Here is a 19,094-nt window from a genome sequence, read left to right as displayed (position 1 = left end):
CTTCATCGAACCGCTGTATTAACTTTGCCGATCCGAGGATGCTATCCCTTTTTCGGTGAAGACTCTTCAAATGCAGAACATTTTTCCGCAGACTCTATTTTTTCGGCAAACTCATTCTTCCAGAATGCACACACTAACCTTTAAGGCAGCGTCACTTACATTCCCCCCGTGAATATCGTAACCTCAACTTTGGACACCGCGTTCCGGAGCCAGCAAATCTCCCAATGCTAGAAAGAAACAAGAGATAGGGAAAAGAACACGGTGCCTCCCCGAGTTACCCTAATGCTTAAATATTTAATATTTTTCCTGTTTTTTTTTGCAAATGTGTACTGATATTCTGCAGTTAACTGCTCCAAAACATTAGCTAGAAAGTTAATTTTTCATTTTTGTCTACCTGTATCATCATAGTTCATCCTTGAGGGAAACCTTGAGCCTGGCATCCACTCTATAGAGCTGATTCAGCGACCATGCATACCTTAACATCTTCCACACTAAGAGCATGATTACCTGTGCATTATTCTCATAGTTAAGTGCAAATTTATCCTAAATCGGATACTGAGGAAGATAGGCACGACTTCCCGACGACGGCAGGCAGAATTCTGTCCCGGAAGATCATGTGTGGACCATATTGTCACGCTCCGTATCATCCTGGTGCATGTCAACGAACTCCAAACGTCCCTGTATTTGATATTCATTGACTACGTAAATGCCTTCGATTGTCTGAAACACGAAGATCTGTGGGGCTCTCTTAGACGTACGGGGGTTCCGGACAAAATTGTTAGCTTCATCGAAACGTAGTACGAAGCTTTACGTGCAGAATCCTGCATAACGAAACTTTAGCAAAGGGGTATTCTATCTCCACTACTGTTCCTCATCGACGAGATCATGGTGGGTTAGATACACCGTATCGGGCTGCTCTGAAAGCTTATTACTATGTAGCACCTAAACGACTTTGATTTGGCTGATAATGTTGTTCTATTAGCGCAAATTTGCTCTGATATCTAGATCAACATTTGAAAAGGGCGTAACAGCCAAAATTTATTCCTTCGGATTCCTTGTCTACATACATAGCCATCTACATAGACGAAAAACGGGAGCGATTGAATTTTGGCTGTTACGCTGTTTTCAAATGTTGGTCTAGAATATGCAGAATAAAGTCGAACGCTCCTCTCACGGCGGATCTCAGCATCAATGTCAACAAGATCATATCTTTGGATATCAGAACGAACAATTTCAGGGTGGCTGATCAGCAGCAAAGAAGCTTGAAAACGGAGAATTCAATATCGATATGGGATCAGGGATCAAGAAGAGTGGAGCTGCTTTTGTTAGTTTACGAAAAATATGGAAATCTTATCAGATTAGTCAACGCACCAAATTACGAAAATTCAATTCTAACGTGAAATCTGTGTTGTTATATGCCAGTGAGATATTTTATAATTTGGGGCTGACGGCCTTAGAATTGCTGAGCTTCATAGACGATGCCATCGAAAACCGATATCAACAGAAATTCGAAAACTCATACAATGAGCCTGGAAGTACTCGCGGGAGTACTTATTTATCATCAGACTAAGGCCGGAGTGGCCTGTGCTGCACATAAAAGACTTCTCCATTCAGCTCGGTTCATGGCTGCCCTTCGCCAACCACGCAGTCTGCGGAGGGTCCGCAAGTCGTCCTCCACCTGATCGATCCACCTTTGCCCGCTGTGCACCTCGCCTTCTTGTTCCCGTCGGATCGTTGTCGAGAACCATTTTCACCGGATTACTGTCCGACATTCTTGCTACGTGCCCGGCCCACCGCAGTCTTCCGATTTTCGCGGTGTGAACGATGGATGGTTCTCCCAACAGCTGATGCAACTCGTGGTTCATTCGCCTCCTCCACGTACCGTCCGCCATCTGCAACCCACCATAGATGGTACGCAACACTTTCCTTTCGAAAACTCCCAGTGCGCGTTGGTCCTCCACGAGCATCGTCCAGGTCTCGTGTCCGTAGAGAACTACCGGTCTTATAAGCGTTTTGTAGATAGTCAGTTTGGTACGGCGGCGAACTCTATTCGATCGGAGCGTCTTGCGGATTCCAAAGTACGTACGATTTCCAGCCACTATGCGTCTCCGAATTTCTCTGCTGGTATCGTTATCGGCGGTCACCAGTGAGCCCAAGTACATGAATCCTTCAACCACCTCGATTTCGTCACCACCGATAGAAACTCTTGGTGGGTGGCTCCTGATGACCTCTCTTGAGCCTCTTCCTATCATGTACTTCATCTTCGACGTGTTGATGACTAGTCCAATCCGTTTAGCTTCGCTTTTCAGTCTGATGTAGGCTTCCTCCATCCTCTCAAAGTTACGTGCCATGATATCAATGTAGTCGGCGAAACCAAATAACTGGACGGACTTCGTGAAAATCGTACCACTCGTGTCAATCCCTGCCCTTCGTATTACTCCCTCCAAAGCGATGTTGAATAGCAGACACGGAAGACCATCACCTTGCCGTAACCCTCTACGGGTTTCGAAGGGACTCGAGAATGCCCCTGAAACTCGAACTACGCACATCACCCGATCCATCGTCGCCTTGATCAACCGTATCAGTTTATCCGAAGATCCGTTTTCGTGCATTAGCTGCCATAGCTGGTCCCGATCGATTGTATCATATGCGGCTTTGAAGTCGATAAATAGATGATGTGTGGGCACGTTGTATTCGCGGCATTTCTGCAATACCTGACGTATGGCGAACACTTGGTCTGTGGTAGAGTGTTCACCCATAAATCCCGCCTGGTACTGCCCCACGAACTCTCTTGCAATTGGTGTTAGTCGACGGCATAAGATTTGGGAGAGTACCTTGTAGGCGGCGTTCAGCAATGTGATTGCGCGGTAGTTGCTACAATCCAGCTTATCGCCCTTTTTGTAGATGGGACACACGACACCTTCCATCCACTCCTGCGGCAGAACCTCATCCTCCCAAACCTTGGTAATCACCCAGTGCAGCGCTCTAGCTAGTGCTTCACCACCGTGTTTAAACAGCTCTCCTGGTAGTTGGTCAACTCCAGGGGCTTTGTTGTTTTTCAGCCGGCCGGTCTCCTCCTGGATTTCCTGGAGATTCGGAGCCGGAAGTCGCATGTCCTGCGCGCGTGCTCCTAGGTTCATAACCATACCGCCACCGTTGTCTGCCATATCGCCATTCAGGTGCTCTTCGTAGTGCTGCCGCCACCTTTGGATCACCTCACGCTCGTTCGTAAGGAGGTTCCCGTTTATGTCCTTACACATATCGGGCTGTGGCACGTGGCCCTTACGTGAACGGTTCAACTTATCATAGAACTTTCGTGCGTTATTAGCGCGGTACAGTTCCTCCGTCTCTTCACGGTCTCGATCTTCCTGCTGGCGCTTTTTCCTCCGGAAAATCGAGTTTTGTCTGTTCCGCGCCCGTTTGTATCGTGCCTCGTTCGCCCTCGTGCGGTGTTGCAGCAATCTCCCATGCTGCATTCTTCTCCTCTACTAACTGCTCACATTCGCCGTCATACCAGTCGTTTCTCTGATCCGGAGCCACCGTGCCTAGTGCAGCGGTTGCGGTGCTTCCAATGGCGGATCGAATATCTCTCCAGCCATCTTCAAGAGATGCTGCGCCTAGCTGCTCTTCCGTTGGGAGTGCCACTTCCAGCTCGCGGGAGTACTGCCTCTAACATATCGTTTCGCGGAATTATCGCTCTGGTTCCTCATCCGCTGTGAGGTTCTCAATCTATTGGTCATTGACAACTTCGAGAAGCTGCTCGAACAAAGCCATCAATTTCGATTCATGAGTATCTACCACTGGTATATGATGCTGGAGATAAGCTCATCTTTGGTTAACACAAATCGTTTTTAGACTCTTACAGTTCCTCTGTAACTTTTTATTTATCCATTAAGGTTCGGTGGAATACCAGACTTCCTTCGTACGAAGGTCAATATTCGCAAACAAATACGGGCACACCAGCGAGGAGAGAAGTTTTTTCACAGACGGGTCCAAAATAGATGACTCCACCGGTTTTAGTGTTTTCAATGTTTTTATAGCGCCTACTTTAAGCTCAAAGAGCCAAGTTCCGTGTACACTGCTGTGCACTTTTTCATCTTCACCGACAGTCTAAGTTTATTGGAGGATATTCGGTCAATGATACCGGTTAAGTACTCAGCGTATCTTAAGGATACGGAAAGCTTTGAGTGCTTGGGTCCATTTCCATTGCTCGATCCCGGGAAATGAGAAAGCGGACTATTTGGCTTAGGACTATCAGGACATTGATCAAGTCATTTGAGCATGCGAGGTGCATCGTGGCCCCAGATCTGCATTAACTGAACATCTCCGGGTCCGATGGAAACATCCGATGCCTATGAGGGAAGTGTTGGCGGGCCTTTGTTTCGAATACAAGTTCCAATTTTTAAAAATAGCTGAGGTCAGACTGTAATCTTAGTCTGCCCATCCCCTTGTCTGCTGTACCCCATTATGAATGTTTTCCTCTTGTTGTCCATTTCAATGCCTGTCGTTAATCCCTATCGTAAGTTGTCCTCTCTTCGTTGTTTCCCAAGAAAATGTTTGTTTGTCCCGTTACAGATGTAAAACATTGCCAAGAATGTCAACATTGTGAACATCTACATCATAATTACTTAAGCACCATAAATTACTTTCCTTTCCTACTGTATTATTGTATTCCCTAGCATCGACCAAAGCGTCTTTCGGTTCCTTAAAATTACCACTATGTATAAGGATCAGGAAATGTACTATTGAACTCGATATCGGTTCCGTTACGCTTCACGGCAATTGCGCCTCGAAAATTTCGAAAACGTAAATGGAAGGAAGGAAGGAATGGAAGTGGATCGACCCCATATGACGGAAAGCGGAGTCTGTGCAAGGAATGGAATCTGGCGGGACATCGCGGCAGAGGCAGACCCAATGGCTCGAGGCGATAAAGCCTCAGCAAAGATGAGGGAAATTGATAGGCGTTTGACCTTGGCCCTTTAACCTTTCTATTCAGTATAGCGTCTGTCAGCTTTGCAGTCTGAAGACTAGTTAAAACGCTATATTTATTCGGATCAAACGAACTTCATGGGAATTGAAAAGAATTTGTCGTCAAAATTCAAAAGTACTTTCGTGCAAAACCAAAAACAAATTCCGAGATTTTCTTAATAAAAATACTAGCAAAAATGAAGAGTTCTCACACATTTTTAAACGATTTCCCATGGAAATACAGAAAAGTTTGCTCGTGAAAATCTGACGTGATATTAATCCGGTGTTTTAAATTTATAGTTCATCGAATATGACAAATACCGAATATGCTGATGGAGCACTACATGACACATGGTTATTAAAAACAATGAAAATGAGGAACAAACCAATTTGCAATATTGTAAATTTAGTTTCATAAAATAATATAATTTGTATGATGTGAAAGGGTGTTTCAATTCCAGTAATTCAACACTGTTGTTTCATAAGGGCGAATGTCACAAACGTAAACAATGCCTTTTCCTGTAAATTCCTTAACAACTAGGACCGCTCCCAGCTTACAACCACTTGGAGCTGGTGGCGCTCCGCACCTTCTATCGAACGGAAGTGGATAATACCGCCAGAAGTCTCTAATATTGCTTCAATCAGCAGAAAAAGTCAATGTTTACGTTTGCGACTTTCGCCCTTTTGAAACAACAATGTCGAATTGTCTTTGTCCAACATGCGTCTTTGTCAAAAACCACAACAAACATGAATAAATATAGTATGTCGATCAAGATCAACGAATCCAATCGAGAATCGATCACCATAGATAACAAGTCTAATTGATTTCCTATAAATCTATACGTTATCCTACTAACTGCATCGTCCTTCATCAGTCTCAATTAAATAGGAGCACGAGTATGTATATCTGATCAACTAGTTCTAACGACCGTGTCCACCGGTCAGGCGCCCCCAATCGAGCTGCCTTCAGTGTCATCGACTTCCAGCGAGCGACCTGGTTCTACTGTACGTCAAACTGGTTGATATTGAATTTGAAATTCTAATACCGCCTCCTGCCAAGACCAGCAATCGCCATCCTCCACCGGCCACGCCAAGTTCCTTCGCAGCCTGGAACCGGTATCTCCGTCGAGATGAACCAGCCCTGTCGTTCTCAGTTGTGTAGGCTCACAAGCTTTACCGTACGGAATTGCTCCTCTTGCCTTGGTGTGTCGAAGCTTGAGATACGAGCTCTCGAACGGATTCGTTCAACTGTATGCTGGTCGGGTCCGCGAGGGATGCTTGAAATGCGTTATTTTTTAAGACGTTGATATTTGAATGCAGGGAATGTGGTATGCACTACCGAAGAACAAATACAGTCCTTGCTTCAAAATGTTGGAACACAGGCTGAAGTAGGATATTGATCATCCATAGAAGGGCATATTATAGACACTATACCACGTGAAGCAAGCGCAGTTCTATGATGTAATGGCTATGACAGTAACAAGTGACTCAGGTGGTAATGAACAAACCAGATTTTTGTATGGCGAGTTCCAAGTGCTGTTTCCTCTTTGGCATTGGATTTGGTATGTTCTAATGTGTATAGTCAGCAAAGTGTAATATGCATATATCAAACTAAACGAATCATTATGATGTTTAAGTGTTTAGTACAATAAGTATTTCGGGAAAAGGAATTCTTCATAAATAATTTAAAGGGCAGTATACAATTTGAAGAAAGTGTGAATTCAAGAAATATTTGCAGTTTTTTCTTGTCCGCCGTATCTTAATCGAATTTGATACAACAAGTTTTATTCTACAGGAATCACTATCAATTTCATTACGGTTGTTTGGTAAGTTCAATTTTATTTAATGAAAATATCGTAAAGACGTACTAATGATATTTTCTTTATTAGGTACCATTCGAAAAAAAAAAACACATTATTCCAATTAGTTGTTCCATAACACAGTTTTTCCATAAGAGCCTTGTAGGTTTCTAAGCAAAATTGATAACACACAATTCCCTCGAATGCTAACAGGATTGAACGGTCAGCGACCCACAGTTTACATAACGCATAGCGTCGCAATGTTTTGCTTTGTTGAGTGGACGATTTGATTATTTTGATTCAGCGCTCGTTGCTTACGATTGGCACTTCCGGGTTCGGAATGTTTTGCTGAATACATGTCTACTACGTTAGTTGAACTTACGCATACGTGCTACCTACCGCAAAGAAAATAAATACCTTAATGAATTAAAAACTCGGAGCGGTGAACTTAGTCTGAATGTTGTCTATGTTGTCGATTCTATTTTTATTATTATCATGGAAATGATTTCCATAAGGCAGCAAATTTAACTCTTCTGGATAAAACATAAATTTGAAGAAAATGCCATCGAAGAAAATTGGGTGAAAACAACAACTAGGTAAATATGTAATTTACATGAACATTTGAGCATTTTTGTAAATTTTGAAAATTTACTATTGAGGTCGAAATACGTATCTGTCAAAGATAGAAATAAGTGGTGGAATTAAATGGAATTGTACGAACTTGTCTTATGACAAGTAAAGAAATTCCACTAAAAGCTCAAAATAATGTCAAAACAAAATTGTAAGAAATGATTTTGCATAATTTTCGTCGTCCTTTGCACTAGAGGTTCCATTATGGCCAATCCCATAAAAAAATAATGGAATTTGCCATAATAGGAACCAAAAGTAAGAATAGTGCCACAATGGATTAAGCAATTTTGGGGACTATCACGAATTTAAATGCGGTTTTTACATTTCTTCTAAGGAGCAGGAAGGGAAACTTACCGCTTGTCATATCAACACCAACCACATGCTTGTTATTTTTTGACGTAGGACTACGTCTGTGTTTTCTATATTGGGGTACACTTTACAATTGCGAAAATCGGGGACCGTCACGATAGACTTTAAAGTTTAATATCTCAGCCGTTTCTCGATGGATTTTCAATTTTTTTGGACCATTCGAGTCAAGGATGAGTCAACGCTTCTTTGTACTTATATGAAAATACTATTTCTTAAACTATTTATTATCAATAATTGACAAAAAGTTTAGAAATAGGTTAACTAACCAATCACGTATATGCATCACTAGCACAGACATCAAAAATTATTCACTTGCGGGTTTGGATCTAATCCTCAGTTTGAACAAGATTTTACGCAGAGCGGAGGCATCAAAGCGATCGCAGCGGAGCGGATACGGAGGCGCTAATAACATTTTTAAAGAAAATCCATCGCATTGGTGGTGGTGCTCGATGTGTTGCTGCAGATCATTCAACCTCAACGAACCAGCATTTCATATGAATAAAGGGTTGACCATAAAAATAGAACTGTTGCGATCCCGCACCGCCAGTGCCGATGCTAAAAATTTATTACAAATTGTGGTGTCAGTTATTTGGAAAGGAGCATTGGGAAAAGAAAATTGGTTCTTCTCAGGACCAACATTTTATGGAAAGAAAGGTTTAATTGCGAAAATGGACTGTTTCGGTGGCATCTCGTTTGGCGTGATAGCTTGGTTACTGTTAGTGATTCCATCCATTAACATTCACTACATCACCTCCCTCCGACGCGCTATCAAATTCGCTATTTACGATTGAGTTTTGCACTTTGAAGAAAGTTAATTTCGGATCAACCTTTTGTATAAAATGGTGCCTTTTGTATAAAATCAATGAAGACGCCACCTCTGTGGACACTTTCTACAGCAATTACTCATCGGCGAACGTCGCTCGGGCAGACAGATGCCAAGAGATAATGTTTGGTAGTATGAAGAAACTTCGTCTTGAGTCAAATTTCTGTTGTTATTCCTCGCAACAATACGCATTTTGCATAAACAACATCTCCTAACCAAATTCAGAATCTTGCGAGAAAATTTCATAGGATTCTTAGAAATGAACATTCTCCGAATGGTCCGTTGTCTGCGGAATCCCGATCGAAATGGCTCGCGCGCGCCAAAAGCAGCTTTCTTATATCTAATGAAGTAATTACATTAGCCCCGCCCCTTCATTAATCGTTATGAGTGCACATTATATTCACACCTATATCAGATCACAAAGGGGCGAGGCTAACGAGCTTAATTTATTAAATACAAGAAAGCTGCTGTTCGGCGCGCGCGAGCCATTTTGATCGGGATTCCACAGAGAGCGGTTCGACATTCGATGCAGCGGAGCGGACACAGCAGCACGAAGTGGGTGGCAGTGTGGCAATGCTGAAAATTTATTTCAACCTTTAGAGGCTTAGCGAAAAATCAATAAGTGGCGGTCGGACAGTTGCAACGCAAGGTGTCGTCAAGCGATTGGATGCAGTTAGTTATTTGAAAGGGAATTGAGTTTTGCACTTTGAAGAAAGTTGATTTCGGATAGTCGGACCAACCTTCTTTTGTATAAAATCAATGAAGACGCCACCTCAGTGGAAACTATCTACAGCAACCACCCATCGGTGAACGTCGCTCGAAAAGACAGATGCCGAAAGATTATGTTTTGTAATATGAAGAAACTTCGTCTTGAGTCAAATTTCTGTTGTCATTCCTCGCAACAATAGGCATCTTAGATAACCAACATCTCATAACCAAATTCAGAATCTTGCCGGAAAATTTCATAAGATTCTTAGAATTTGTCATTCTCCGAACGGTACGTTGTCTGCTGAGGTATCCCGATCAAAATAGCTCGTGCGCGTCGAAAAGCAGCTTTCTTATATCTAATGAAGTAATTCCATTATATTTACACCCATATCAGATCACAAAGGGGCGGGGCTAATGGGCTAATCTATTGAATACAAGAAAGCTGCTGTTTAGCGCGCGCGAGCCATTTTGATTCGAGCGGTTCGACATTCGATGCAGCTGAGCGGACACAGCAGCACGAAAGAGTGGGTGGCAGTTTGGCAATGCTGCAAATTTATTTCAAATTTTGGAAGCTTAGCGAAAAATCATCACCACGCTATCAAATTTGCTAGTTACAATTGAGTTTTGCACTTTAAAGAAAGTTCATATCGGATTGTCGGATCAACCTTTTGTATAAAAATCTTTTTGGAGGACACCATCCTCATAAATGGACGAAATAAAGGAGAAATAAGCAGAATCAGAAGTGGCGTGAAACCAAACGCAAATATATTTATTTGCAATGTTCGGTTTTCGCTCGCGATGTAAGCGTACGTGGCAAAGTAAGGATTGTGATGTCCCCGACTGAAAGCCAGTCGAGTGGCTTCAGCGGCCGATGAGTCATGTTAATTCCACGGTTAGAGTCTCAAAGTTCATCCAACTGGGAACAACTATTCGACTTCTTGATTCAGTTGGATTTCGAGCAGTTTGCTCAATGTTAATAAAACGACACAAATTATTATGGCAAATACCATCAATTTTGAATAGCTACGTAGTCCTACTTCACCTTTGCGTACAACCCGATTGGGCTGCACCTTTGAGTTTTTTCAAAAATAGTTCTTAAGTATGGCGCTGATTGGTACACCCACCCTACACCATTTCGTTACCGCAAGCATCATGCCCGAGCAGCACAAGCCAGACAAAAATGGTTGCCGCAACTTGATTGTGACTGAATCCGGTCACATATGAGTTGCAATAACCAATATGGAACATGTGTGCTGCTAGGGTGAAAACTTGCGGAGTTAAGCTGGGGCACGATAGGGCACGTGGCCCAGCAAATTGAATATTTCTCTGAAATTCAATTTTATACCAATTATATCCTGAGAAAAATTACTGTTTTTCTTAGAATGAATACTGGAGAAACTACCCAACGAATCTTTACGCATTCCTCTGGAAGTTTCTTCGAGAATTTATACTGAAATTCTTCCAGGAATTTATTCAAAAATTTCTTCGAAATTTTCCTCAGATTTGTTTTCCACTTAGGAATTACCTACAGGAATAATTTAGAAAACTTCTCCATTAATTCCTTTAGAATTTGTGTCACAACACAGTTCGGATTAAGGGGGCCCCGTAGCGTAGTTGGCTACACGTTCGCCTTACAAGCGAATGGTCATGGGTTCGATTTCCAGCCCCTCCACCAAAACCCTCGTCAGTCGCCGGATGCGCAGCCTATGCGGTGGCCTTACCGTCGCGGCTGCCTGTCGACGACTGACAACTTGTTCTTTTCAGAGGCATTCCTCCAACGTTACCCGGATAAATGGCAACCGAACAATGCAACGATCACTCGATCACGTCATGGACAAAACGGACACAATGGACTCACGACGAGATGGACCAGCAACGACAATGAATAATGGAAAAATCTAAAAATAGATTCTGTGTGGACTCTGGCTGCAGAATACAATAGTAGATCTCGGCACAGTAGCGGTTAAATAACACAGAGTGCCTACCGAATAAAGAAAGGAATAAAAAAACACGGTTCGGTACAAACAAAGCAGAAATGGCGCAAAAAAATACCTCACTATAATTATTGGTATCCGGATAGATTCAAATCGCACAGCCCGTACTGAGCAATAGAGGGGCGTTGTGACGAAAACGATCTATGCTAAGAACAAATGTGAACAATAAAACGGGACTTAGTTAACCCCTGGATAAAGGTACAACCCTGGATAAAGGTGTAACCAAAACGTCGTATAAAAACGTAAAACCTGTTTTTGAGCATAAGAAGACTGAAAGCCATAACCTGAAATAACACCATCATAGTCGATCTTTCCTAGAGAGTAATTTCTAACTGATTCATAATATTTAATATATAATATTCGGAAAAATGTTCGAAGGTATTCCTAAAATCAATTTTGAAAGAATTCCTGGATGAAGTTCTGAATAAAATCCTAAGTGAAGTTTCAAAGGAAATTCAAGGAAAGGATTTCTTGATGAATTACTGGAAGCATTTATTACCTAAAATAATTGCATATATAATTCCTTTGAAAAATGCGACAGAGTTACGAATTCAATTTCCTAATTCAGGTAATTTCAAAAGAATTCATAAAGAATTTCTTAAAAGGAATTCTTCTGAAAGGTTTTCTGCTGGAATTCCAAACAAATTTCCAATGGAATTTACAGAAGAATTTGTGGAGTAGGTAATTCCTAAAATAATTTGTAAATGAATTCTCTAAGGAATCCCTAGAAAAATTTCCGGATGAATTTCTGAAGGATTTTTTTTCAATTCCAAAAATAAAATGGAAGATTCAACTGGAGTTATGAGAAAATTCCGGAATTCCTATACGATTTCTTTTAGGAATTTCTTTGGAATATGTTTTAAGAACTGTGCCAGCACTTGCTCAAAAAATCCTACCGAAAACTCTAGTAAGAATTTCTTGGAGTTTCTTCGAAATTTCCCTCAGGTATTTCTTCAGATCCCTTAGGAATTCTTTCGAGAAATCTTATAGGAATTTCTTCGCTCATTCATCCGGATTGTTTAAGCAACTCTTTCAGGAATACCTTTAGACCTTCGGAGTTTCCTTTTTAAATTTCTTCTGAATTCTCTTTGAGTATTCTTTCATGAATCCCTTCAGAAAACCTTTCACAAACTCTTAGTGATGAACTTTGTTCTACTTAAAAACCACTTTAATAAAGAAACAAAAAAAATTCACAAACTCTTTCAGGAATACTTCTGAAATTTCATTTTTCTCAAATTCCTCTAGGAAATCATTTTAAATTTCCGTTAAAACTCCTCCGGAAGTTCCATAAGGATTTCCAATTTTATCCTTCAATATTTTTTTGGAAGAATTATTTCCGGAATAATCTCTACATACCTAATTTGAAAGGAATATTACATAGTTTTCCTACAGGAATTTCTGAAGAGGCTTTTTAGGAGGTTTTACGAAAGAGTTCCTGGAGGAACATTCAAATGATCTACTGGGGAAATTTTATAAATTATTCTTGGAGGAGTTCTCTAAAGAATATCCACCTTTGAAACTGATGTCCAGTGGTCTATAGTCATACAACTTCCATCTTGATCGCAGTCTACTCATAAAGCCCCCAAGGCAGCAAAATAAAATTTCCATAATTAATTAGAAATTTTCCATAAAATGAAATAGGAAATTGCTAATAAAGTAATCAGAGTATACGCAACAAATAAAAATAGAGTTTCCACAAATAATGCGAAATTTCCATAAACAATTAAGAATTTTCCACACAAAAATAAGCATTTTTAAAAGCAAAAATTGTAATTATAAAGGAATTTTCCACAAGGCAACCAAAACGTGCCATTGAAAAAAAAAATCCATGAATTAAGCAATACATTAGCAATAAACAATTTCAAAATTGTCCACAAAATAAATATTTTTTCCTACAAAAAATTGAAAGCTTCCCAAGTAACCATTAGCACTATATTACGCCAAACCGCCATATAGTTCTATTTAAAAACTTACAAGCATTAAAGTAGCACTATATGGCCGATTTTGCGGAATATAGTGCTTATTGGTTTCTTGGGTTTCCACAGGTTTCCACTATCCATAATCAATAATGAGCAATATTTATTGGTTTATTTATGGAAAATTTGTATGTTTTTCAAAGAAACATTTTGATTTCTTCATGGAAAATTCTTCTTTTATAACTGCAGTTTTTGCTTTTGAAAGTGCTAATTTATTTTTGTTTTGAGAAATCTGTTTTAACTTTACCTATTATAAATATAATGATAGACATGTATCATTAAAAACCCTGTCTCATTAAACCCATCAAATAATCATGTTAGAAATGTAAACCCAGGAAAATATTGATTGCACATTGATTGATGTTGCATGCTGTGGTGTGAAACACAAGCTATAAACCGTTACAAAGTTACCGGTTAATGTACTTTCACCTTCGGCAATTAAAAACATCATAAAGGGGTATTTGTTTTCAAAATAACCTCTGTTTTTGATGCAATGTTGATAGCGGATGTGTTTAATAGCTTATTTTCACAATCATCATTAATAATATTGCAGAGCTTATTGAAGGTTGAAGATTGAGGACGCAATGTTCGACACATTTCGTACTAACACAAGGGGAATCTTTCATATGAGATTTTAAATTATTTCAAAAAGTTCTACAAATACAGAATAACATGCCAATCGTTTCAAATACCTAAAACAGGCGTAGTGTTTGAAGCGCTTTACATATATTTTAGTTCTACATTCTTAGAGACACATGGCGATAACATTGAACCGATACAACAATAGCACCAGTCCATAAAGAAAGCACCCTTTATTAAATTTGACAAATATTTGTTCTGGATTTAAGTCAGTTGCTATCAGTTTCCATGGGATATATAGTTTTATTTTAAAAATGACACAACAGGTGTATGTACAGGTCCATGATATAGGGGTTGGATAGAATGATCGGGACATTTCAAATGACCATAACTCTGTGAAACATCAACCGATTTTTATGATTTTGCTAACTCTCTGAAATATCAGCCGATTTTTATGATTCTGCCACTGTTTTGGAAAATTGAATCAAATTTATACCCATACTGTTGGATACCGGAGATATTCCAGCCCAGCCAACACAAAGTCGTTTATGCCAGCGAATAAGTGTACAAGGTGGAGGCGATATATGCGCATTGCTCCATTTGGCTGCATGCAAAATGGATGTATATGGCCTCCACTTTATACACTTATTCGCTATGATATACGATCTTGTGTTTGCTGGGAGAATGTTTGAGGGCATGTCAAAAATGCAATTCTTTGGTCGCTTGTATTCTTCCTATGAGTGAAATATTCGCCCTTTTTATATTTTTTGCTGAAACTAGAGCTTTTCCTGAGTTGATTGATATATTGATGTCACAGATCGGTTGGCGGACAACTGAGATATGGCCATTCCCGTGAAATCTGTCAAACCGGTTCCGAGCAAAGTGGCCAAAGTTATACTTTTTTCAAATATTTATCAATATGGGTGTCAAACTTCATGGTTTTTAAAGGTTTAGGGGAGAATGGTGTGAAATACACCCAGGGGGAAAAAATGGCCCAACGTAACCGTTCACACAAAATTTGACATTACATAAATTATTCCGAAATTCCAAAGACATTTCTCTTGAATTTTAAAAGAATCTTTTGTGGAAAACCCATTTTCCTTGGGATTCATGAAGAATTTACTTCAAAAATTTAGAATTCATTGTTATATAATAATAATATAATATAATATATAAATTCATTGTCACCTCGTCACCGGCGTTACATTATACGACGTGGCTCGTTTTTGCTTATCTTTAAAACGAATTTTGCTTGAACGTTAATACTTACTTAGGGAAGAAATCACGTCTTCAATACATTTAGAAAGAACAATGTATGAAGAAAATAAGGATGAATTCCGGTTTGCGCCTCTTATTTTATTACGATTGGTTTAAATAAATACCCTTGTTTTGTATTCGGCCGTGAATCCAAAATAAGATGGCGGAGTATTGGACCGGGGATTGGTACGGCAGGACAACGAATCCAGCAGAAGAAGGCAGGGTTTCAAACTTGTATTATATTTATTTAATAATTGATTATAGTTATAATATGATTATAATAGGCTTGCTTCCTTCCTGCTGGTGGTCTTGATTGGTTGCCGTCCAGTGTCATAATGAACCAATCAGCTGATGCGCCGGCTATTTATAGTCGACCGGCAAGCTTCTGACGCGTGACGATTTGTTTGACCGTTGTCACTGGAGCTCTTGACCACACAGCTACTATGATCAAAAAATAGTATTTTGGGATCGTGTGTCGCATACATTCTCCCCCATTTAAATTTGGTTCTAATTTTGATGCTGTTCTGCAAAGGTAAAGGAGCTAACTTGCTTACTGCTCGTCGATAAACGCCGGTTGTAGTTCGCACATCAACAACTCGAACAATACCATCCTTTCCTGGATGAACAGCAGTGATTCTTCCCAATTTCCATACTTGCGCTGGTTGGTTGTCTTCTGCTAATAAAACCACTGTGTTGACTTCAATATTTGGCTGTTTCTTCGTCCATTTTGCTCTTGATTGAAGTGTTGATAAATACTCTTTTGACCATCTTTTCCAAAAATGATCTCACAGATGATTTAGATATTGCCACCTGGTCAAACGATTAGCAGGAACATCTTCATAGGATGGCTTAGTTAATGATTCCATTGGTTTACCAAGAAGAAGATGCGAAGGAGATATCGGTTGTAGGTCATTTGGGTCATCCGATGAGCAATATAACGGCCGAGAATTGACAATGGACTCAATATCAGTTAACACAGTATATAATTCTTCAAAAGTTAATGTTGTGGTTCCCAAGGTTCTTGCAAGATGTAATTTCACTACCTTTACTCCAGCTTCCCACAAACCTGCAAAGTTTGGTGATCTTGGAGGAATAAATTCCCATTCGACTTCTCGTGGTAGCAGGAAATTGTCAATTTGATTTTTCACAAGCTTGTCAGTAAATAAAGTACGCAACTCCTTAAATGCACCGACGAAATTAGTTCCGTTGTCTGAAAATATTTTTCGAACTGCACCTCTCCGATTGACGAACCGATCCAATGCGGCCAGGAATGCCTCTGATGTCAGGTCCGACACAAGTTCCAAATGGACAGCTTTTGAAACAAGACACACAAATAAAGCGATGTATGCCTTGATGATCCGTGGTTTTCGCTTGCCTTCTTTTACTGAAACTGGTCCAGCATAATCTACTCCGGTTAGCTCGAACGGTGCAGCAATGTTTACTCGGAACTCAGGTAGATTTCCCATCAATGGTTGATACATTCTTGGTTTGGTACGAAAACATTTCATGCACTTGTGGATTATTTTGCGAATGATTGAACGAGCATTTAGAATCCAGAATTGTTGACGAATGGCTGCTAATACACCGGATTGACCTTCATGGAGACGTTCCTCGTGGATTTTCTTGATCAGTAATTCTGTTACTCGGTGCTTCTGAGGAAGCAACAGCTGGTGTTTGGCATCATAAGGCAATTTCGAGTTTTGAAGACGTCCACCCACTCGTAGAAGACCATTTTCATCGATGAACGGCTGTAGTGCAGCCAGACGCTTTGGAATGTCACCACGTTTGATGCACTGAAGTTCTTCATGAAAATCGTTTTGTTGAAGAACATAGATGATGTACTTCATTGACACACGCATATCTTGTACGGTCAGCTTTAAACAGGAGCTCCTCTCTTCTTTGGTTGTTCTAACTCGACGAACAAAACGTGCGATATGAGCATATACACGCTGCAACTTATGAAATGAATCATAGCGGTCGAAATTGGTTTCAGGCAGCTTCATTATTGGATTTGCGATGACAACATCCTTCAGCTCAGGAATTATGTTTTCGGGTATATCTTCTATAGGTTCTGTTTTGTAATTAGCTTCACGAAGGAAGTTTGGACCGTTCCACCACAGCTGGTTTTTGCTTAATAAGGCTGGCCTCATTCCACGGGATACGACGTCCGCTGGGTTTTGATCCGTTTTAATATAGTTCCAATGGCAATGCTTGGTCAACTTATTGATTTCAGCTACACGATTTCGAACAAATACCTGCAGTCGATCCAAAGGTTTCTTCATCCAAGCCAGGGCTATTTGACTGTCGGACCATAACTTGATTTCATGGATATTTAATTTCAAAACAGGAACTACCTTGTCTACTAACTTGGCTAGCAATAAATTGGCACACAGTTCTAATCTTGGAATAGTTATTTCTTGAAGAGGAGCTACTTTTGATTTACTGCATAAAAGATGAGACTCTGCAGATCCGTTCTTTCGAATGCAACGAAGGTAGATACAGACGACATATGCAGATTTGGAGGCATCTGCAAAACCGTGAATCTCCATTGTTTCTGTTTCAAGAAAAACGACACATCTTGGAATCTTGAAATTATTGAGTTGACTTAATGCTGCTTTGAACTCCATCCAATGCTTCAATAAATCGCCTTCCACAGTATCATCCCAATCAATTTGTGTAGCCCAAACTTTCTGCATGATTATTTCTACGATCACAGGTGATACTAGGCCCAAAGGATCGAATATCTTCGCTATTTGAGACAGTACCCGTCGCTTTGTCACGTTGTCTTTATCGTCTGTTGGCTCAAATGACTTATTAAATAGGAACAGATCTTTCTTCGGGTCCCATAGCAGTCCCAAAGTCTTGATTACTTCATTTGCGCTCAAGTCTTGTATAGTAACCAGAGATTCTCGATCTTCGTCAGGTACTCCTTCAAGCACAGCACCGGAGTTGGAACACCATTTTCGAATCGGAAATCCACCCTTCAGCATTAGCGTTTCTAGGTCACAACGTAATTTTTGGTTGCTTCAATTGAATTTGAGCCGGTTAAAAATCATCCATATAAGAATCGGTCAAGATCACTTCTGCTGCTTCCGGATAATTCTCTCTCTCGTCGTGGGCTAACTGAAAAAGTGCCCTTACAGCTAGAAACGAAGCTGCTGATGTTCCATAAGTAACGGTTGAAAGCTCCAATACCTTTAACTCTTCCGATGGGGAACATCTCCAAAATATTCTCTGGTAACGTGTTTGGGAAGGATCGATGAGAATTTGTCGGTACATTTTTGTAACGTCCACAGAAAAGGCATAAACATGAGTCCTGAATCGTAGTACGATGCTGAACAGGTCACTTTGGCTGCTAGTTCCTGTCATCAATACGTCATTCAAAGAAAATTCACTTGTTTTTGCTGTCGCGTCAAACACTACTCGCAACTTGGTGCTGCTACTGGATGGTTTGAGGACACAATGATGTGGAAGATAATATGTTTGAAGACCAGGGGAATCTTCTTCTTCTCTCACTTCTCGGCAATGGTTTAATAGTCGATATTCATTGATAAATTCAGCATATTGAGTCATCAAATCTGGATTGCGCGCCAGTCGTTTCTCCAATAACAGAAATCGTTTCAATGCTAGCGATCTGGAACTTCCTAATTGTTGAACTGTTTCACGAAAGGGTAGCTGGACTACGAATCGTCCATCTTTGTTTCGACGATAGGTTCGTTGGAAATGTTCTTCAAATTGTTCTTGTTCATTAGTATTATTGTCTGGTTCAGTGTTATCTTCTTGATGAAAGAATCGCTGTAAACACGCTTCTAGTCCGTCGGTCACAGCCAAATTTGCACATACTGGAGAATCTTCCTCTGTTTCTTCGAGTGAACCAGCTACAACCCATCCGAACTTTGTTTCGTACAAGGTAGGTAGATTATCTGCAAGCTTGATCTGGCCTTGTTTCAGAATATTGAAGAAATGTTCGGCTCCAATCAGCATTTCAACT

At 40.3% G+C, this 19,094-nt stretch overlaps 2 protein-coding genes across 2 annotated transcripts in view; both read right to left on the bottom strand.

Moving 5' to 3' along the window:
• The window catches only part of LOC134219073 (ecdysone 20-monooxygenase), a 147,888-nt gene that overhangs the window by 72,515 nt on the left and 56,279 nt on the right, over positions 1-19,094 (bottom strand). The gene's annotated exons all lie outside the window — the stretch shown is intronic.
• LOC134222137 (uncharacterized) lies at positions 184-19,087 on the bottom strand. Its single transcript, XM_062701280.1, has 3 exons — positions 18,499-19,087; positions 16,170-18,101; positions 184-227 (listed from the first exon to the last, which is right to left on the bottom strand). The coding sequence occupies exons 1-3, from the start codon at positions 19,085-19,087 to the stop codon at positions 184-186; spliced, it is 2,565 nt and encodes an 854-aa protein (XP_062557264.1).

This window comes from Armigeres subalbatus, chromosome 3 (assembly GCF_024139115.2).
Source record: "Armigeres subalbatus isolate Guangzhou_Male chromosome 3, GZ_Asu_2, whole genome shotgun sequence".
Lineage (NCBI taxonomy): Eukaryota > Metazoa > Arthropoda > Insecta > Diptera > Culicidae > Armigeres > Armigeres subalbatus.
Note: the sequence above shows the minus strand (reverse complement) of the source record. Positions and strands in the feature narration are given on the sequence as shown.

What these genes read in the sequence shown, in the direction of transcription:
- LOC134222137 (XM_062701280.1), bottom strand. Translation starts at nt 19,087, where the DNA reads ATGCTGATTGGAGCCGAACATTTCTTCAATATTCTGAAACAAGGCCAG. An exon ending in TGACGCGACAGCAAAAACAA is followed by an intron (nt 18,102 to 18,498) that starts GTGAATTTTCTT and finishes GTTGTGACCTAG; the next exon opens with AAACGCTAATGCTGAAGGGT. An exon ending in AAGATCACCAAACTTTGCAG is followed by an intron (nt 228 to 16,169) that starts GTTTGTGGGAAG and finishes GTTTCTTTCTAG; the next exon opens with CATTGGGAGATTTGCTGGCT.